This window comes from Phyllostomus discolor, chromosome 12, assembly GCF_004126475.2.
Source record: "Phyllostomus discolor isolate MPI-MPIP mPhyDis1 chromosome 12, mPhyDis1.pri.v3, whole genome shotgun sequence".
Classification (NCBI taxonomy): Eukaryota; Metazoa; Chordata; class Mammalia; order Chiroptera; family Phyllostomidae; genus Phyllostomus; species Phyllostomus discolor.
This window is the reverse complement of record NC_040914.2, coordinates 53,037,671-53,058,992: the sequence shown is the minus strand read 5'-3', so window position 1 is coordinate 53,058,992 and position 21,322 is coordinate 53,037,671. Positions and strand designations below refer to the sequence as shown.

General features: G+C 46.5%; 1 protein-coding gene across 1 annotated transcript; it reads left to right on the top strand.

Annotated features, from left to right (window-relative positions):
* Window positions 1-110: 110 nt before the first annotated feature.
* On the top strand, window positions 111-13,408 carry NUDT21 (nudix hydrolase 21). Its single transcript, XM_028501812.2, has 7 exons — window positions 111-380; window positions 3,287-3,487; window positions 4,329-4,392; window positions 7,774-7,863; window positions 11,118-11,193; window positions 11,766-11,880; window positions 13,079-13,408. Exons 1-7 carry the CDS (start codon window positions 265-267, stop codon window positions 13,098-13,100), a joined length of 684 nt encoding a protein of 227 aa, XP_028357613.1. The 5' UTR covers window positions 111-264; the 3' UTR covers window positions 13,101-13,408.
* Window positions 13,409-21,322: the final 7,914 nt, after the last annotated feature.

Here is a 21,322-nt window from a genome sequence, read left to right as displayed (position 1 = left end):
CCCATAGCTGATTTACCAATGAGAACGCCAGATGTTACGGTCATCCACCAGCGACGGTTCCAATGGTGCTCGGCCTGGCTGGCCAACGCCTCTCTACTTCCTGCCGCCAGAGGTTGTGGATGCACTTCCGGCGTGCGTGCACCTCTCTCTGCGCTCCCACGTTAATGGCGGGCGGCGGCTGCTGAGTGGGACGCAGACGACCGCTGCCCGCACCGGGAAAGTCTCCCTGCCTTCTCTTTCCGGTCGCCGCCGGTGCTCGCCAGCATGTCCGTGGTACCGCCCAATCGTTCGCAGACCGGCTGGCCCCGGGGGGTCAACCAGTTCGGCAACAAGTACATCCAGCAGACCAAGCCCCTCACCTTGGAGCGCACAATCAACCTGTAAGTGCGGCCCGGCCTTCCGGCGCTGCCTCCACCGGCTTACCTTTCTAGTGAGCGTTGCTAAAGGCTCCAATCTCCTCTTACCGGCGCGCCCCCGGCCCTCGAAGGCTCCACGCCTCCCCCCGCCCGGACTCCCGCTCCTGAGCGCGGGCCTTTCTAGCTCCTGCAGACCCCTTGTTGTCCAGCGCCTAGGCGTTAGCGTCCTACTTGAGAGGGTTTTCCTTTTCCGGAAAGAAGGCTTCTTCCCAAGGCCTGGATTCAGTCGTAGGAAGAACATTAGTTTGCTTTGAACTCTTCCTTTCCTCCACCTGCCCAGAGATAACCGCAAAACGCGGTGCTTACTATTCTAACAGTAAGCTTTCGGGGTCTTGCTACATTAGCATTTTTCTCTTAACTGCTATACGGCCTATCAGCTCATCGGCATACGTTTTATTGTTGTGCTTCGGGCTATCTGGTCTGCGCTGTGCATGGACAAGTCGTCTCTGCCTCTACTCAGTGGGAGCATCCAGCGCCCCGTAGGCCTCCGCTTGGGAGGTTGGATGCTGTTAGGGGTGGGCTTTCAGACCGTGAAGGGGTCTACAATGTAACCCAGGGAACCCACTGGGGCTGCGCTGTGTTATCTACACCTTTCTGTTTAAGCACCAAAAGCCATTGCATTTCGAGTTGACTCTCACAAGTAACCTCGCTATGGCAGGTGATTGGCGTTTGGGCTGTGTCTTCTTGCTCAAGTACTGGACAGTATGCTTTTTTATTTTAGGGTTCCTGAGGGCTTGTGAGGCACAGTGATGCTGGCTGGCCCCAGTAGACGAAGGCAGCCTTTTAATTCTGGCCCGTGTTTAAAAGGTGCACGGTTTACTGGTGATAGTGGTGTTTTTATAGGGCACTCTCAGTGTGTCCTGTTTTACTTTCAAACAAATGCATTTTCCCCCTCAGAAGCGATTTGAAATTGAAAGGGTGGCTATTGTTTTGTTGGCAAAACAGATGCTGGTTAGAAAATTTAAATAACAAGAATTCTAGGTGTGTGAAATCTGAAATTAGTGGGGAGTTGCATGTATGCAAGTGGATAGCTATTATATTGACATAATAACATTTTAATTTCACATCACTCCTAAAAATTCTCGTAAGATTCCCATGAGGTGGGAAAAGCAAATGTTCCTCTTTTAAAAAATATGGAAGTGCAGCTTCCGGATCACGTTTGGTGGTGGTTGGTCCAGGACCCACAGGTCCCTGGCAGTTTGCCTTGATTATTCGACCCATTTGCCTTCAGCCGTGATGTGAAAATGTTTTAACCTTCACTCCATCTAAGTTACTGGCTGATGGATTTATAGGACTTTTCCTCTCCCAGATAAGTACAGTATTCAGAAATAATTGTGTTGTAGACGCAGCTTGTGTGTGAGTAACTGAAGTCGGAGAGTAAGTCCTCTCTCCCTCAGTATTTTCTTTCAGAAAAATACTGCACAAGTGCCCAGTTTGTACCAGGCACTGGGTGTAATGCTGGGTGAACAGTGGCGAGGAAGTAAGATGTCGGCCCTGCTTTATAAAGCTCACAGTGTGATGGAAATAATATGTGTGTGTCCCGGCTGGCACCGATTTGACAGCTGAAAATGACATGTCATCTTGCTTGCGTCTCCTTGTTGATGTGAGAGCTGGCTCTTGTTGTAGAGATGTGCTACAGCCATCCTTAGTTCTTTATAGCTTCGTTTGTGAGAACTGAATGTTTATCTATATAAAGCATTTTAAAAAACTGCCTGGCACACAGTGCTGTGTGAGGTTGCTGCTGCTAATGATGATACCAGCTTCAGCATCGGAACTACTGGGGAAGGTCTTTCTGGAAATCTTTAACGCACCCTGCAAATGGTGTGTTTAAGAGCTGCTTCATTTATTCTTAGAATTTGGCTTCTAAGTTTTGGCAACCTTGATTTGATCCCCTTCCAAGAATAGAGTGGGTTAGTCATGTAGTTACTGATTTCAGGTCAAGGAATTTTTATAAAGTAGATAGATACCTTGGGGATAGGTAGTGTGGCCAAAGCATTCTTCTTACTCAAAGACTTACTGGAATTGTAAGTCTTAGGATTGAAGAGTTAGAAGGTGATATGTGTGACAGAAATATAAATGTGGTAATTTAAATTATTTTTTAAGGAAAATTTTGGTCTTTATTGGGCAACGTGCTGAAAACTGTCTTCAGCAATATGAGCCATATTTTGAATTCTTGATAAAGGAAGAGCAAATATTCAGATTAAGCATGGTGGGCAGAAGACTGCATAAGGAGGGGGAAGACTAAGGATAATGAATGGAATAAATGCAGAAGGCTGAAAAGGTTTTAGAGGGGAAAGAAAAGTGTATCTGGAGATGAAAGGGGAGTGGTCCAGGAAAGGCTAAGGGTAGTTGACTAGGAGAATTAGAGAAACCGGGAGAGATGATGGAAGCGATGGCTGAACTTGTAGAAAAAGAGATTAGCCATTAGTGCCCATAATTAATAGAATCTCTGATTAGGTTAGCAGTCAGAGGAGCTGGAAGGGACACTAGCCAGCCTGGCAATGCTGTTACACTAGCCACCACCAGGTGTCCAGATCACCACTTCTGTAAGTATTTAAGGGACTTAAGGATAGGGTTACCTACTGTTGAAAGTTCAAGTGTAGAATGACAGGCTTGATCTAATTAATACAGGCTCTGGCTTTAGAGTCCCAAGTCCTGGATTCTAGTCTCTGCTGTCTCATTAACTAGTTGTGTAACTCGGGACAAATCCTATGGCTCTGAGTACAGTATGTACACTTTTTGCCAGAGAGAGAGATTGAGAGAGAGAGAGAGAGATTGAGAGAGAGATTGATTGATTAATGTGGTTGCTGTCTGTGGCGGTAAATGATGGTCTCCAGTTCTCACGTGCAGCGTTTGCCGTTGGATCACAGGTACCCTCTCACCAACTACACTTTCGGCACAAAAGAGCCCCTCTACGAGAAGGATAGCTCTGTTGCAGCCAGGTTTCAGCGCATGAGGGAGGAATTTGATAAGATTGGAATGAGGAGGACTGTGGAAGGGGTTCTGATTGTCCATGAGCACCGGCTACCCCACGTGCTCCTGCTGCAGCTGGGGACGACTTTCTTCAAACTGTAAGTGTCGGGGGAATTTACCGCAGGGCGGCTCTAAATAGGATTGCTGTTTTGGGCAGCTTGGGAGTAGAGTTTTAGCGCCAGGCATCTGCCTCAACAAACAGGGCCGTTCTGGGGTCTTGAGAAAGAGAAGGGCACAAGTAATTTTTCTCCAGGGCTGTGGTCCTCCTTCATTGCCCAACTAGAAGTCTGCATGTTTCCGTATGTTGTTGACGTTAATGATGGGGCTTGGTAGGAGCCCTGCTAAACAAATTGATCCCAAGTTCAGTTAGTAGATGTCATCGTAGCATTACTAAAAACAGTTGATGTTATTTCTTTGGATGAATAGCATTTTCTATTCTTAAAATGGCTTGTATTTTTATAGATAATTATTTAGCTTTACCATTTAAGCTCATGAATTTCTCGATATACATCTAGTTCATAACAGTTTGACCAAATTGTACCAAAAGAGGTCTCAACTGTTTAGGCTGGAGTTCTGGGAAAATGCCCTGTTCTTCTGACTTCAGGAATGCATGGTCCTTGCTCGGTGGACACTTGTGTGGCTCACTGACGCCAGATAGCTTCCAGAAAAGAGGGATTGGGGTGGACTGGTGGTCAGCAATTATGTAACGATTGTATTATGGCACAAACTTTGTTTAAAAGTAGAGTTTGTGTTACTCTTAGTCTGGCAAATTAACACGGATTCAGCTTTCTGTTTCTAGCACGTTCTTCCCTCTCCCTTTGATTGCCTCATCGTGTGACACTGAAATGTGTGTTTTCAGTTACTTGACAGAAAAAAGTATTACTGTCTTCTCCCCAAATTGCATTACATTGAAAGCTGAAATTCTTAACCTTTATGCAGACCTGGTGGTGAACTTAACCCAGGAGAAGATGAAGTTGAAGGACTAAAACGCTTAATGACAGAGGTATTTTTCTATTTCACCACTTCGGCGGTTTTATTATTGCCTTTGTTAATACCATCCACTCGCTGGATAATTAGGCTTTTTATGTCTTGTGAAAAGGATAACTTTATTTTGAATATTTACTTTTCAATAAATAAAACTTAAATCCCAGAGTGTTAGTATGTACAATGTTTATTTTCTACCCGTTGAACTTATGCTTACTTTATCTTACTTGTTTTCTTTAAATGTTTATGTAACAATAATGGATAATAAAAGCCAACATTTATTGTGCACTTGCTGTACTAGGCAGTAAGTGTTTCACGTGCAGTAACTCCTTTGGTTATCACAACAGCTCTAGGAAGGAGGTACTATTATTAACTCAATTTTACTGATTAAAAAACTAGGGCATAGAGAGTTCGGGTAACTTGCTTGATGCTATACGGCCAGTGTGTTGTGGAGCTGGAACTTTGAGTGCACGTCATTTTGTTCCATAGTAGGCCATGCAGAACTTTGACAAGAGAATGATTTCTGTTATATACCTGTTTTCACTTTTGCACGTCAGTCTGCTGGTCCACTTACTTAGGCATTCATTGGTTGTTTCTGGTGTGTGTCCCGGCTGCAGGTGGAACCTGCAACCATGACGTATTGGGACAATGCTCTAACCAGCCGAGCCCCCGGCCAGGGCTTCAGGTGCACTGCTGTTCAGAAGTCAGTCTCGTGTCTGCCCCTGAGGGCTTGCAGCCAAATGCATAGAATCTGGAGGTTTTTGAGATTATAGGATGTTTTTGTTATGAAATACTTTTCCTTTTTAGCGTGCAACCTGCCCTCTTCTTTAATTACAAAACTAATACATATTCTTTGCAAAAATCTTGGCAAATGCAGAAAAGTAGAAACAAAACTAATCTGTAATTCTACCACTTTGACCTGTTCTTTTTAGTAGCTTTTAAATGCATTGTCGCTTTTAAATATTGTGCTGTTCTTAGATATCCATGTACATGTGATAGCTCAAACCTACCTGTTTACCTTAGCTCCATCTCAAAATTCCACCAAAAAGGCAGTAAAGGGATTTTAAAAGGATATAAATCCAGTAGGGCTGAGGGAGTGCAAGATTAGACAACAGCAAAGATTTTTGGAAGCTGGAAGACAGGTAGGCAAACCATAACTGACATGGAAACCTCAGCCCAGCAGGAGGGCAGCGCAGAAGCCAGCCCTGCAGGACCCCGGGAAGGCTGAGGGACTGGGGGCGCCTGGTGCCTGAGAAGGTGGGGCCGTGTGTGAGCTGAAATCAGGGTTGGCTGACAGTCTGTCCAGGATGTATTTATATACCTGCGTCTTCTTCCCCACTCTGTGCAGTTGGGCCATATCTGGCTGGTGATTGAGTCTTTGTAGACATTGAGTCAGAAAACATTAAGCAATGAAAAGGTTGAGCAGGGAGAATAAGTGAACGTTTACATCCTGAATAGGGAGACTTCCAGGCTTTTCCTACCAGGCTGATAGTTTATTGACAACTAGTGTTACCCCAGGCTGCAGGTCAGAGGTTTTGTTTCTGGAGACAGTGATTGAACAGTATCAGTCTCTCCAGATGGATGACATTTGGGAATCTTCTGAGGAACTAGTGTAGTCCTAGCATCAAACTCCCAGAGGTGACAGTTAGGCATCTTCTTGCTTTACCCATATTCGTAAGCAGATAACCAAGTATCACCAGGCTTTTAGAGAAACCTGCTGGACAAGAAAGATCAAAAGAAGCAAAAAGAAGTCAACAGAAACCAAACTGAGAGATCAGTCAAGTCACAGTTGGTATGCTTGGTGTGATAAAGAAGATAGTGCATCTGTGTAACAGTGCGCCGTTGAGACAGGCAGTTCAGCCCTCGCCAGCGTGGCTCGGTTGGTTGGAGCATCCGGTACACAGAGAGGTTGTGGGTTTGAATCTTGGTCGGGGTACTTACAGGAGGCAACCAATTGATGTTTCTCTCTCTTTCTCTCTAAAAGCAATGAACAGTGTCCTTAGGTGAGAATTTAAAAAATAAAATAGTAAAAAGACAATTCAAACAATGAAAACGAACTCATGAGTATTACAAAAAAATTAGCAGAATGAAAAATTCAGTAGTTAAAAGATTGAATTTAAGAAATCTACCAGAAAGTAAAATGAAAAGATAGACCATAGGTAAGAAAAGGTAAAATTAGTAGATCGTTCTAGAAGGACCAGATTAAACCAGAGTTGACTGTTGAACTATGTGAGCGAGAGAGGGCGCTGCCTGCCCGCACAGTTTAAAGCCCACCTTGAACTTTGGACTTCCCTTAAACCTAACCGACAGCCTGCTGTGGGCTGGAGGCCTTCCTGGTTACATAAAACAGTTGACTCTCGCATATTTTGTGTGATGTGTGTTATGTACTGTATTCCCGTGTAAAGTAAGCTAGAGGAAGGAAAATCATAGAGAAAACACATTTACAGTGTTTATTGAAAAAATCTGCATATAAGTGGACCCGCATAATTCAAACCCGTGTTGTTGAAGGGTCCATTGTACAGATGAAGAGGACAGAGGAAGGAAGAGTTTGCGAAGTAATAACTTAAGAAAATTTCCCAAACTTGAGGAGCGTGAGTTTTCAGACCAAAGAGAACTACTGGTCTGCCCTCTGTAACGAAAGTTAAAAGATTTGTGCATGGTCACGTCATCATGATATTTAAGTCAGCGAGGATAAAGAGAAAGCCCTAAAAGCTTCTGTAGTGGGTGGGGACAGAGACATGGGTGAAACACAGGCACCAACATCAGAAATGGCGTTGACTCACCAGAAATGATTCTGGAAGCTAAAAGATCGTGGAACATTCCTTTATAAACCTAGAGAACGTGATTCCTACCCTAGAATTCTCTGTCTAATCAAACTAAATCAAGTGTGTGTGTAAAATAAAGTTATTTCCAGCATACAGAGTCTCTAAAACTGTGTTACCCCTTACACGTTTTCTCAGGAATAAGAGGGTGCTCAGCACCAACATAAACTGGGAAAGGAGACTCAGGATTGGGAGTGCAGAGCAGAGAGAGGCGAGGGGAGCCTGGGGCCCCCCCGTGGGCAGGGCTGCGCGTCTGCAGATCCCAGCAGGATCGCAGCGGGCTGTCTCTTAGGGAGACTGAAGTTGGTAGGACAACTGACGTTTGAGTTGGAAGAAATGTAACCTCTGTGGACAGCAGGATGAGTTAGTGACCTCGAACTAAGTGAAATGCAACAATTACGCGCCACCCCCCAAAGGGGTGCTTGGGATTGCAGTTCCTGAACGCTCTGCTGTCCCCAGGGGAAGCGGGTCTCTGTTAGGGGCACTGCCTAACTCTGTTAGGAGTTCTCTCGTGGCAGAAGGGTGGCAGGGGCACGCGTAGTTCCTCGTTCACGGGCTGTGCCGCTTCCTTCCGACAGATACTAGGCCGGCAGGACGGAGTCCTGCAGGACTGGGTCATCGACGACTGCATCGGGAACTGGTGGAGGCCGAACTTCGAGCCCCCTCAGGTCAGTGTTCGGGGCGTGCGCTGGGCGTTCGGGGCGTGGGAAACTGGTTGACCTCTAGCCATTCAAGGAGGTTAGAGTAGAACGTGACTTGAAATTTCCTTTTCACCTCCTTAATTTAGATAAAAAATTAAAAAGCAATGCAGTTTTTCTTTCAAAGGAAAATTTCAAATATATACAAAAGTAGAGAGAATAGGAAAACTAAATACACCCTCATTCCTGTCACCCGCCTTCAGCGGTCAGCAGCTCCCTGTCAGGTTTCACCGCCCCCGCCCCACTCCCCCGCCCCACTCCCCCGCCCTCGCCTTCGAGTTTCTGGAGGCAAACCCTCGATATAATTTCAGTCGTAAGTATTCCAGTGTGCGTTTCTGAAAGATAAGGATATGTATTTTTAAAAACTGCAGTAGTATTATCATAATAAAAATAAGAAGGAATTCCATAATGTCATTAAACACTTAGTCAGTGTTCACATATCCTTTATGGTTTCAAATGTTGTTACTTTGTTTTTATAATTTATTTGAATTAGGATAGTCTTTTAAGTCTTTTTTATGTCTCCAGGTTGGTTCCCTGTCTTTTTTTCCTCTTGTCACTTGTTAGTGAAAACAGGCTATTGAAAGTCCTTAGTGTTCCCATGGCTGGCTCCTTCCCCTGCTGTCAGCGGATGTGCTGCTCCTGCTCCCCTCTGTCCTGTCAGTTGGTGGGCAGTTAGCCACTGGGTTGGATTTGGGCGCGGTTTTTTGGGAGGGGGAACAAGGCTTGTCAGGCGTGGGATATTGCTCATTCATCGTTGCCTAACGCATTACGCCAAGACTTAGCGGCCTGAAACAGCAAACGTTCATTATCTTAGTTTCCCAGGGTCAGGCCTCTGGGGGCTGCTTAGCTGGGTGGCTCTGGGTCACGGTCTCCTGGGGAGTTGGTTGAGTTGTCGGCTGGGGTTGCGTTCTCTCAGGGCCGAGGATTCGTTTCCAAGCTCACACGTGTTTCTCAGCCGAGCTTGTGGTTCCTCCCGGGCTCTTGGACCGGAGGCCTCGGCTCCTTCCTGGCTACTGACCCGAGGCCCCCCCAGCTGCCACGAGAGCGTCTTCACGGGGCAGCTCCCGGGGAGACAGCTGGCTTCTCCTGAAGTGTGTGATCCAGGAACTAGAGACAGTGGAGGAAAGGGGGCCCAAGTAGGAAGCCGCAGTCTGTTACAACCCAGTGCTGGTGGTGACACACCGTCGTCTCGGCAGCGTGCTGTCGGGGGCACAAGCCACATGGTGTACGTCGCTGGAGGGGACCACGCAGAGCTGTGCATACCAGGAAGTGGACCGCGGGGGGCGCTGCAGAGGTTGGCCACCACGGGTGGTTTTGTGCACTTCCGTCAGGAGCTTTACAGTGGCTGGCCGTCTCCTTTTCATGTTAATAGCTCCGTGATGGTAGTGTCCCGGGTCTTTAAATTCCTGAGAATTGTGATCCTTAGGTAAGGAGAAACTTCTCTCATCAGCTACTTGATTACCCTGGAGCATAGTTTGTGTAGGAAAGAGTAGATGCTGCTTTTCTTCTGCCTAACAGTTTTCAGAGGATGGAAGTAATTCCGTAGTATCCTCCAAGATTGGACTTTACTCCAGCGTGAGAATAAGACAAAGACGTGGGTGTAGGTGGCGTGTTTGGGAGGTGATCCCAGCAAGCAGCAGAGCACGGGGAGGGGAGACCAGAAGCCGCAGCGGTCGAAAGAAGGAACATAATTGATCGTATTACAGCTGAGGGCCCCAGGAGCGGCCCTGCTGAGGGCCCACGGGGAACGCACCTTGGAATTGTCCACAGGAGGAGGGGTGGAGAGCCTTGGGCGCTTAGCGCTAATGAGATGGGGGTGTGTCCACTCGCTTGCACTTGCATGTTGAGTCTGAGCACTGGGTGGGCGGGGGACTCCCCAGGCTTTGGATATGCCTTGGCGCTGAAAAGCACAGTGGGCCAGTGGCAGCAGTGGCGGTGCTTTCAACACTTTCAGACACAGCTGCCCTGAAATCCGAGCTGATGAGAGGTACAAAAAGCATCTTTTTCAGTGACCTTCTAAAGTGTCATTTGACCTCGTGCATTTAAACATGTTTAATGTATTTTAGTCCATTGTAATGATTGCTGTTACTGGTGCGTAAATTTTCCTGTCTTTGGCCAATGGGATACTTGAAAATAGATGCCAAATTCTTTTGACAAGGGTCTTTGACTTCGATAGCTTCTTTGCATGCCCAGACGTTCCAGGTCAAGAATTGCACAGAATGTTGGCCAGTCAGAAGGTTGTTCTGGCTGCCCTCTTTCTTGTGGCTCCCCATGGAGCCGAGGGGCGGGGAGGGGGTGTGGTGCCGGTGCACACCGCCTGAGAATTGTGTCGGCTATACGAAAGCAGAACTTCACTTGGAAATGGAGTTCCTGTTCCAGAGATGCCCAGAACAGTAACTGTAAACTTACTTTGAGCCTCCCTTGATACACCTGGGAAACGCTCAGTAATGGCCCAGAAGTTCTGAGTACTGCCCTTCATGTCCCCTACCATGAAGGGTCGGTCCTAGGACAGTCGCCTTAGTGCACTGAGCCCTTGTCTTGGCTCTGGTAGTCCGGGATGTAACCCACGGGTGATGGCGAACTGGAGTACTGGTCAGGTGTCGGTGGGACAAGAGTGCACACCGCCTTCCTGTGTCGGTCCGTCTGTGTGGGCACAGCTGCCCCCACGGTGGGGCGAGGGCCGGAGAGGAAGGGCGCACCGGGAGCGGAGCGTGTGTTCTGAGCAGGAAGAAAGGGGTGATGCCGGGCAGTTTGCTGGGGTCACGGTTTGGGAACTTCTGTTGTATCCACATCAGGATTCTAGAATATTTAACTTCGTAACGATACTTTAAAACAAAAACTTTTTTAAAAAGCACTATTTAATATCAGACTTTATCATGTTATAAATCTCTTAAGCTGTAAATAAGTCTTTTGTGTACCTGTTTGTCTAGAACGGTTGAATAGTTCACTGTTTTGTGTTAACTGAAGCATTTCTTTGTTGGTAAGTAGAAGGCCGGATCGGGTTCTGCTGTGCTCAGCAGCCCGCACTGTGCTGGGGAGCCAGCGTGGGGCGAAACAAAGTCACAGGATACACGTCAGAGCAGAGCTGCGTTGCATTAAGGGGGACTGGGTCTCGGAGGGACGGCATTGGGGCCTGAGGTCCGAAATGGGGAGCTGGTAAGCAGAGGCGTGGCGGCGTGCGGGACGTCTTGGTAACGAGAAGTTACGCTCTTTTGTCATTGCAGTATCCGTACATTCCTGCACACATTACAAAACCGAAGGAACATAAGAAGTTGTTTTTGGTTCAACTTCAAGAGAAAGGTAAGTTGCTTTGATTTTGAATGCAGTCATCTGAAGACATTTGTGGAGGAATTTCAAGGATACCTCTGTTTGTTTTTTCTTCAGGTTCCTTGAATTTTTGGATTTACTGCAACATCAGAAACATGCCATGTTTAAACAGAATTCCTTAGTTTTTCTCATAGACGTATCAGTCATGCACTATGGGGTGGGGGGGTTAACTTTAGCTGGAGCCTTAAGCACTACGTTACTTTTCATAACTGTTTAGCTGCTGGTATTGATGTTCACAGTGGAATGAACTGATAATTGTAGGAGAGAGATGAATTGACTTTTTAAAAGTAGCATCTTTAGGCTTGTTCATTTTCATAACTCATATCGTGCTCTTGGTAGTTGACAGCACGGATCTCTTTAGAGGGTGGTTCCAAAGTTCTCACTGTGAACTTTGCTTAAAATCCAGAACCAAAATGTATTCTCGAGAGTTATTTTTTCCACAAACGTTTCTCAAAGGTGAAGTTGATGATTACTTTACAAGTGAAGTGGAAGCCGTGATTACATAAGGAATTAGCGAAAACGAGTCCTGTTTTGTTTTGTTCCAGCGTTGTTTGCCGTCCCTAAAAATTACAAGCTGGTGGCCGCGCCGCTGTTCGAGCTGTACGACAACGCGCCGGGGTACGGGCCCATCATCTCCAGCCTCCCGCAGCTGCTGAGCAGGTGCGCGCTGAGCTCTGCGGCCGACACGTCCGCTCGGCCAGATGAGCAGTTCTCCGAGCCCCTTGGGAAGGGGCGGTTCGGGGATTTAGGTCTTTAAGGAAGTTAAGGCAGTAGGTGGACACTTAGGTCACGTGCAAGTGGCCCTCACGTGCCATGACATTCTGTGTGACTCTTCCTCCCAGATTTGGTGCTCAGCACAGGGGAAGCCTGCCCTTAAAGAAGGGGAGGTGAAACAGTAGCCGGTCACGTGCGGCGAATGCGAAGGGCGCTGTCTGCATAAAAGTGTGGAGATTCAGGCTCCTGGTAGAACATATTTTCTTTCCTTTCTGGAAACTATTCAAGCCCAAATTGGGGCATGTGGGATTAAGTCCTGAATTTTTATATGGAGTTTGCTCATTTTTTAAGGCAGAGCGATGAGAAATGCTGACCTAGGCTGGTCGAGCTCCTTGGAGCCAGCCATGGCGAGGCCTCGCGGGCCAGCAGGGTGCTCAGGCGTGCGGACGCCGGTCACGGTTGGGGTCTGGTCGCCGCCTGCAGCACTGCTGGCAGCGTGGCCTCGGACAGCTGGCAGCACCTCTGCTGCTGTCCTCATCTGTAAAAGGGGACGGTAGTCCCCGCTTCATAAAATTATGAGCAATAAGTGAAATAACACATACAAAATGCTTATCGTAGTGCCAGGCACCTGGTTAGTGCTTAATGTTAGTTTAAAAATAACTCCAGCGGTGATTTTGCTTTCTGTGAAAGCTAGTTGAGTAAAGTTGGTCTTTCTTTTGTTGCACTTGTCACACCCCACCACTCACTCCTCTGCTCTGGTCGGCCGATGGGCCGCGTCGTCAGAAGCTGCAGAGTGGGGGTGGGGGGAGGTCCTGTTATGCATGCATTTAGGCTCTCTGTCAGGTCGGGGGCTGTGCCGAGGGTCCGGTACAGTGAAGTGTGGAACTCCTCCTTCCCTCGGGGACTTGGTAGTGGGCAGTTAATCCCACTGAGACTTTTTATTGTAAGTATTCAGCAGCATTGCTATTTAATGTATAGGATGTAACAGGTGAGAGAAAAGTGTTTCCTAGTGTAGAGAACGCCAAAAAATGTCAAGTTGTCAAGCAGAAGTAGAAATGTCCAAATACATTTTTTTATCATTTCCAGTAGAAACTATGTAAATAATTCTGTTTTTAATAAGACTGTTGTTCTTTTTAAAATTCAGGTTCAACTTCATATACAACTGAGTCCCTGCGCGGTGGAGAAGCGAGAGAAGCCGCCCCTGTGGTGAGCACAGCCCTGCCCAGCGCAGGAGGAACACAGCAGAAAAGGGCGGTTTTCTTTCATCTCTGTCCCAGCCCTCCGGTGGCCACCTGCTCTCTGGTGTTTGGATAGTGGAGTTGACATGAAGAAGTAGATAGTGGTGTAAACATATGCGATGGTGTTGGACTTGCTTTTGTTTCTACTCACACATTTTTGTACATTAAAAGAAAGTGGACTTCTATTTGTTTTGTTTTGTTTTGTTTTGTTTCACATTAAACTTGAAAAAATCTTACAGGTGAGAATTGTTTTTTCCTCACCCCCAGCCTGGCGAAGGGTCAGAGACAAAGGCAGGGTTAGAGCAGTCGGGTGTACGGGCCCTCGCTCTGACACCACTCGGGGAGCGCACTTGAGCCATGCTGGAGAGCACGGTGATGGGGATTCTCTGTCACTTTGGGAACTGGATTTGCTTGAGTGAGTCCAAGGGGCCACTCCTGTCCCACGTTTTGCACTCCGATGAGTTACGTCACAGCAGAGCTCCCAGTAGGTCACCGCCCGGATCATCCTGCACCGGTTCAGCCAGCCCTTAGCTCACAGGCAGTGGGCCTTAGGCAGCCCTTAGCTCACGGGCAGTGGGCCTTAGGCAGCCCTTAGCTCACGGGCAGTGGGCCCTAACATACGGGAGACCAAACGGACCCGGTCTGGGAGAGTCCCGGGGGTGGTACAAAAAGAGACAGACCTAGAGTTCATTTAAAGTGTGTTTTCTTCACATAATGGGGGTGTTAATTATTTGTGCTGTTCTGAATTTTGTGTCTTGGTATTCTTAGGGCCATGATAAAATAGTGATCTGTGAAGGAAGTTTCTAAAAGTGGGTCAGTTAGGTTTTGAACTCTTAGATTGCAAAGTTGGTGTTTTCAGTTAACTTGAATTTATATTCATGGAGATGAAAATTTGATTTTAGCAAGTGACGTCAAACCTTTTCAAACATACATGGGGATAATGTGAAATCTAAAAAAAGGATACAGGACAGATTGTTGTGAACCTAAGGAGAAAACAACAAATTTTAAAAACGTAAAAATACTGCTAAATGAGTGTCAAACTTAAGGGAATAAAAAGAGTCCGAGAGCAAAGGAGTTTGCCGGCTGCGCCACTGCCTAAGGGACAGATGTCCCGTGCGCCTCACCGCAGACTGGTGGGTGGTGGGCTCCGTGTGCAGGGAATCCGTAGGAAACCGCTGCTTAGGGAAGAGAGGTGGGTGTTGCCACGTGTCTAGCAGAAAGGGACTTCTGGTCAGTTCTTACAGCTCCACGGTGCTGACCGCAGGGCTGTCCTGAGCACTGGGTGACGGGAAAGGTGTATCGTGCATTTTTTCCTGTTTGGACTTGAGAGAGGCCGACCAAGGGTGCCTGAGCATTGTGTTTCTAAGCACCCAAGTTCGTTCGGTTGAGGTCCCGCCGCCCTGGCACAGAGCTGCCTGTCGGGCCGTGACTGTCACTGCGTCCCCGCTCCGGATGTAGGTGAACACCAGACTCCAGAGCCAAAAATGACCGGTGTTTCCTTTGAAAAAGCCACTGGTTCTGTGTGGCTAGCCCTTCTCCCTTCAGGGGTATCAGCCCTGTCCTCTGGTTTAATTGGCGTGTTACTAATTTATTACACGTTTATGGGCTAGCTCACTGGTGAGCTGAGTCATAACGGGTTGGGGAAGGCAGAGATGGGGACAGCTCGATCCAGCCCCCCTTCCACGGTTGTTCCTGGGGCCCAAGTGAAAAGCTGCAGTGAGCACCTGTCTGGCCACAGCAGCCCTTGCCGTTTGGGGTGGGTGGAAACCGGGGGGCTTTTCCGGGTGTGATTTATAAAGTGGTGTCAGTGAAGGAGTTGAAGGGTCATGTGACTTGAGGTCACTCATGCACTTTGTAACTTAAGCTTGGCCTGAGAAATCCCTTTTTGATTGCTGCTTTCCAGTACCAGTGCTGGAGTGAGTCATCCGTACGCACGCTGCGACCTTGGTGAGGAAAGCCTTTGAGTTCAGCCGGCTGGGTTACCGACCTTGGAACGAAGGAGATCTGGTTTTGAATGTAAAATTCACAACACAAACACAGTTTTAAAACTGCCTTTGAACTGGTTGGTTGTAGTTGTATCCCGACGGTCTTGTCCTGGTTTCTGGAAGGAAACACGGGAGTTCAAATCTGAGGCATTCATTCCCACAGCGTTAGGAGAGGGTGCAAGGGCACCATGTAGCACTAAGGTCTGTGGTAGGTAAGGTCTTCTCACACTTCCTCAAGAACTGACACTTCTCAGCCGTGCCCTCCAATTCTCTGCATACTCAACACCAAATAGGATTTTTTTTTAGATTTTATTTATTTATTTTTAGAGAGGGAAGGGAGAGAGAGAGAGAGAAACATCAATGTGCGGTTGCTGGGGGCCATGGCCTGCAACCCAGGCATGTGCCCTGACTGGGAATGGAACCTGCGACACTTTGGTTCGCAGCCTGAGCTCAATCTACTGAGCTACGCCAGCCAGGGCAACACCGAATAGTTTTTAAATCAGCTCTCGATTACCTGACATGTTTTTGACTGCCTTCCACATTCCAGATTTGTTTATAAATGCGAGTGCTATTTTGTATTGTATAACTGCAGTTGCCACATTATTTTCCCTGGTAATCTAAGGGGGGGTGTATTTCTATAAAACTACCAAATGGCACTGGGAAGTATTCAGTCGATGATGGGAAAAAACTAAATGTTTCACCCAAATGCTTTCAATCATATTTAGTTAGCATTGATATTTCTTTGAAGAAAAGTGAAAATTTTTTTCCTAAGTGACAACTTGTGAGTTTTTAAAAAGTAGATAGTACTCAAAATGGCATATGATAGTTCTATGAATTTGTACGTTTAACAGACCTGGCTTTTGCCCTGGCTGGCGTAGCTCAGTGGATGGAGCTCGGGCTGGGAACCAAATTGTCCCAGGTTCGATTCCCAGCCAGGGTACATTCCTGGGTTGCAGGCCATAACCTCCAGCAACCGCACATTGATCTCTCTCTCTCTCTCTCTCTCTCCCTCCCTTCCCTCTCTAAAAAAAAAAAAACAACAAAAAAAACAGACCTGGCTTTTTATCATTGTCTTACCTTGTAATTAGCATTGTGTGGCTCAGTGACTGTGTTGGATGTTTAAGCAGTCCATTAAATCAGCATTTGATTTGGCCAAATGACCAAATTAGTCAATCAGGGTTTTTTTCTTTTATGATTAATTAGAAGTGAAAGGTACAGGTCCCCTAGAGTCAGCAGGTTGGTAGTCAGTGTCAAATTCTCTTTCTCAGTGACGTGACTCTCATGCTCTCAGGTTTTTAGTGACTGTTGTTTAAGTACCTGCTCAGTCACTTGAGATGAGATGCTTGGAGCAGCTTTTCCACATTGGCGTTCCTCAGACTTCATGTTGTCACCCATTCGCAGTGCTGGGGACAGTGTGCGCCCATCACTAGGACCGTCACGGAGAGCGAGTGATTCTGTGTGTCGCGCGGCCAGAAAGGGCTGAGTCAGGGGTTTCGGACTGTGGTGCAGGTCAGCTTCTGTGGCATAAGGTTTCTTTCGTTTCCCATAACTATCCCACTTGTTTTCTATCACTTCTTGTTTTGGTTAAACGGACTCATTTCACGTCCCCTTTGTTGTTTAAATACGTGGTAAGAAACAAATATTGTAATTTTCACTTGAGCCATAAAAGACATCTTAATATTATTAGCTCGTATTATATTTATCAAGATGGTGGAAAAACAGACTAAGTGTAGACTAAGCCCATTTAGTTGTAATTTGTATTGTAGTGATGAGTTGTATTGTCCGACTAGAGATAAATTGGGAAAACTTAGTGTGCTGGTCTGCTGAGGAGAAGATTACTACATTATAAACTTGAACTTCTGGTTCCTGTGTTCTCCTCCTAGAGCACAGGCGTCATTTCCAGTCGGGCTTGGGGGATTCTTCTCATACCAAGTTTTCTCGTATAAGTTTATAGGAAATACATAAAAGAAACTTTGAAGTTTGGGTTATATTTTTATACTTGGAAAGTAAACGTGTGATTAACATGGTCATTGTTCTTTTTTATTTCGTTGTCATTTCAATTAAACAGATGGGAAACGAGGGCTCTGTGGTTGCACGTGTGGTCTCTAACCTTAGCGCGCCTCTAACCTTAGCAGGGCTCTTTGCCGTGTCCGCGGCCTGCCCCTGGGTGAGAGGCGGCTCAGCAGGTGGGGGAGCCTGGAGGCTGGGTGTCCGCGTTGCCTCCCCCCGAGCTCCTGCACTGTGTGGGCTGGGAGTGTTCTCCGCAGGTGCAGCCTCCTGCACTGGGACCTGAAGACACATCTGGAAGTTGCCATACGATTGTGCAAACCGTATTGTTAACATCACTGGGGGCCCAGTTTCTTTATCTGCAGAGTGTTGACTCCTGTAGTTTGAGGGGTTTTCTCAAACTTGCCTGGAAGTCCTGATGTGCGGTGACACCTGGCTTGCTGCGTGTGTATATTGCCAGTCCTGCGTAAGTCAGTTTCAGCGCCTCGCCGTGTCCTGCCGTGTGTGGTGTGTGCATGCATACTGTGCACCCGGGTTTCTGGCCCAGGCTTCCAGGGGAAGAAATCTTTTAACTTCTTTTTTTTAAAAAATATTTTATTTATTTATTTTTAGGGAGGGAAGGAAGGGAGTGGGGGGGGGGAAGAGGGAGGGAGAGAGAGAGAGAGAGAGGGAGAGAGGGAGAGAGAGGGAGAGAGAGAGAGAGAGAGAGATCAATGTGCGGTTGCTGGGGGTCATGGCCTGCAACCCAGGAATGTACCCTGGCTGGGAATCGAACCTGGGACACTTTGGTTCCCAGCCCGCGCTCAATCTACTGAGCTACGCCAGCCAGGGCTAGAAATCTTTTAACTTCTTAATTCAACTTTTTATTTATGTTAAGACAATTGTGTTTTTTTTTTTGTATTATAAAGGAATTTTAGCATTTATTTTGGGGCATATTTTGGAACAAGAAGTTTTATATAACAAATATTTACAAAACACAAGAACAGACACAAGGTATTCCAGGTACTACCCACGTATAATATGCATCCTTATTTTTCCCTAAAAAATTTGGGCAACAAAGTATGCATTATACACTGCAAAATACAGTAAATAGAAACAATTCACCCCAAATATGAGAATATTATGTGTGGTAAAACCAAAGCCTCTAGGCTTCATAGCTGAACGAAAGTTGAACAAAACCTGATAAAGTTATTGCAAAGTTCTGAAAACTTTACTAGTGCATTTTATAGCAGACACCAAAGAACTATGAAAATTATGAAAGAAAAGCTAAATATTGAAATATACCCATTAACTTAGTTTTTTTCCTTTCTTTTTTTAAATGTATTTTATTGATTATGCTGTTACAGTTGTCCCATTTCTCCCCCCTTTACTCCCCTCCACCCTGCACACCCTCCCACCCACATTCCCCCCTTTAGTTCATGTCCATGGGTCATATATGTAAGTTTTTTGGCTTCTACAGTTTCCATACTATTCTTAACCTCCCTCTGTCTATTTTCTACCTACCATTTATGCTACTTACTCTCTGTACCTTTTCCTCCTCTCTCCTCCTCCCACTCCCCTGCTGATAACCCTCCACGTGATCTTCATTTCTCTGATTCTGTTCCTGTTCCAGTTGTTTGCTTTGTTTTTGTTTTTAGGTCTGTTGTTACTGAGTTTTTTGTATTTTACTGTTCATATTTTTGATCTTCTGTTTCTTAGATAAGTTCCTTTAACATTTCATATCATAAGGGCTGGGTGATGATGAACTCCTTTAACTTGACCTTATCTGGGAAGCACTTTATCTGCCCGTCCATTCTAAGTGACAGCCTGGCTGGATAGCGTCATCTGGCATGTAGGGCCTTGCCTTTCATGACTTGGAACACTTCTTTCCAGCCCCTTCTTGCCTGCAAGATTTCTTTTGAGAAATCAGCTGACAGTCTTATGAGCATTCCTTTGTAGGTAACTGTCTTCTTTTTTCTTGCTGCTTTTAAGATTCTTTATCTTTAATCTTAGCTAGTGTAATTATGATGTGCCTTGGTGTGTTCCTTCTTGGGTCCAACTCCTTTGGGACTCTCTGAGCTCTCCGGACTTCCTGGAAATCTGTTTCCTTTGCCTCATTAGGGAAGTTCTCCTTCATTATGTTTTCAAATAAGTTTTCAATTTCTTGCTGTTCTTCTGGCATCCCTATGGTTCAGGTGTTGGAACGTTTAAAGATATCCTGGAGGTTCCTAAGCCTCTCCTCATTTTTTTGAATTCTTGTTTCTTCTGTTCCGGTTGAATGTTTCTTTCTTCCTTCTACTACAAACCCTTGATTTGAGTTCCAGTTTCCTTCCCATCACTGTCTGTTCCCTGTACACTTTCCTTTATTTCACTTTTCATAGCCTTCATTTTTTCATCTAATTTGTGACCATATGCAACCATTTCTGTGAGCATCCTGATTACCAGTGTTTTGAAATGTGTATTTGATAGGTTGGCTATCTCTTCGTCGCTTAGTTGTATTTTTTGTGGAGCTTTGGTCTGTTTTCATTTGGATAATTTTTTTTTTTAATCTCGGTGCACCTGTTACGTATGAGGGGTGGAGCCTTAGGTGTTCACCTGGGCGGGGCAGCCCATGTGGCTGCGTTGTGATGCTGTATGTTGGGAGGGGTCCAAGAGGGAACAATGGCACCTGCTCCACTCTCAGCTGGCTTTCAGTCACTTCCCCCACTCCCCACAAATAAAGTGGGTCCTTTTGGTGATGATTCCCGTGGGGGTGGGCTTGTGTATGTTCTAGGACCCTGTGGGTCTCTCCAGCGAGCTCTCCTGTGAGGCTGGGAGTTGCTCCTGCCGCTGCAACCCCCACAGGTGTTTCCAGTCAGAGGTTTGAGGCTTTGTTTCCCTGTGCTGGGGCCCTGGGTTGTGGGTCTGTCTCACTCCCCAGTTGTTCCTCCCAGTTCATCGGCACTCGAATGTGGGACCGCCAGCCACTGGCTCGCCCACCTGGGTCCACCAGCTGCCACCTTGCCACAAGTCGTCTCCACCCGGCTGCCCGTCTCCGCCCCTCCTACCAGTCTGGGTGAACGTTCCTTCTTTAACTGCTTGGTTGTCAGACTTCCATACAGTTTGATTTTCTGTCAGTTCTGGTTGGTTTTTGTTTTTTAAATTTGTTGCCCTCCTTTTGGTTGTGCAAGGAGGCCCAGTGTTTCTACCTATGGCTCCATCTTGGCCAGAAGTAGTTTTTGCCATACACACTTGAGAAGTCAGTTATTTTGCCCCATCTGCTGATACCGTAGTGACCCCACTGGTCAAACTGGAATTCCATGGGAGTTCATTGAAGACTGCTTGATTAGACAGTGAAGTTCCCTTCCTAGGATGTTGAGAATCTCGACAACAAAACTACTCAGCCTGTCTCGCAGCATGGGGAAAATCAAATGGGATCATGAATATGGAAGGATTTCAAATATTTTTTTGAAATGACACATTTCGTTGTTTAAACCAAACCACACTCAGCTACCATCTCACAAACTTGGCAGGGAAATCCGTCTCTCAGTCACTGGGAGTGGGGGCCTACCCAAGTCTCACCAGAATCCATCCATCCAGGGGGCATGGACGGTGCTCTGGAATGGAAGGGGGTGGGCAGAGCTCCAGCCGTTGTGGACTCCGCAGACACTTTAGTCCCACCAGCCCTTTGCGGGCTGGGGCCTCGCCCCCCTGGTCCAGCCTTCTGGGCGTACTACTCATCCCTCCTGCGTCTTGCCTCCTCCCCAGGTCATCTCATGGAGTGGGATCCAATACAAAGAACCAGAAACATCGGTGGACTTCAGGTTAGGAAACATCCTTGGAAGAAAACAAAACAAAATAAAAAAAACCTTCAGAGAAGGATGTGAAAAAGCCTGGCCATCTTCTTGGAGTGGGAGAGGAGAGTTGGTAGAGCAAATACTAATATCCTATCCAGACACAAACCTTTAAAAATGGAAAACAAACAAAACAAAAACAAACTACAATGGGTTAATTTCAACTGCTCTCATATTGAGTCTTCAGGAAGGTCAAGCGTCTGAAAGTTTACCATTCATTTAGACTACGGCTCTTACGTAGTCAGAACCAAAAGTAAAGAGTTGCTATTACACATTTTACACAGTTATTCCAGAACACTGGTTGTCTAAAGCTTTTCTAAACGTAGGAAGTAGTGATGACATCACT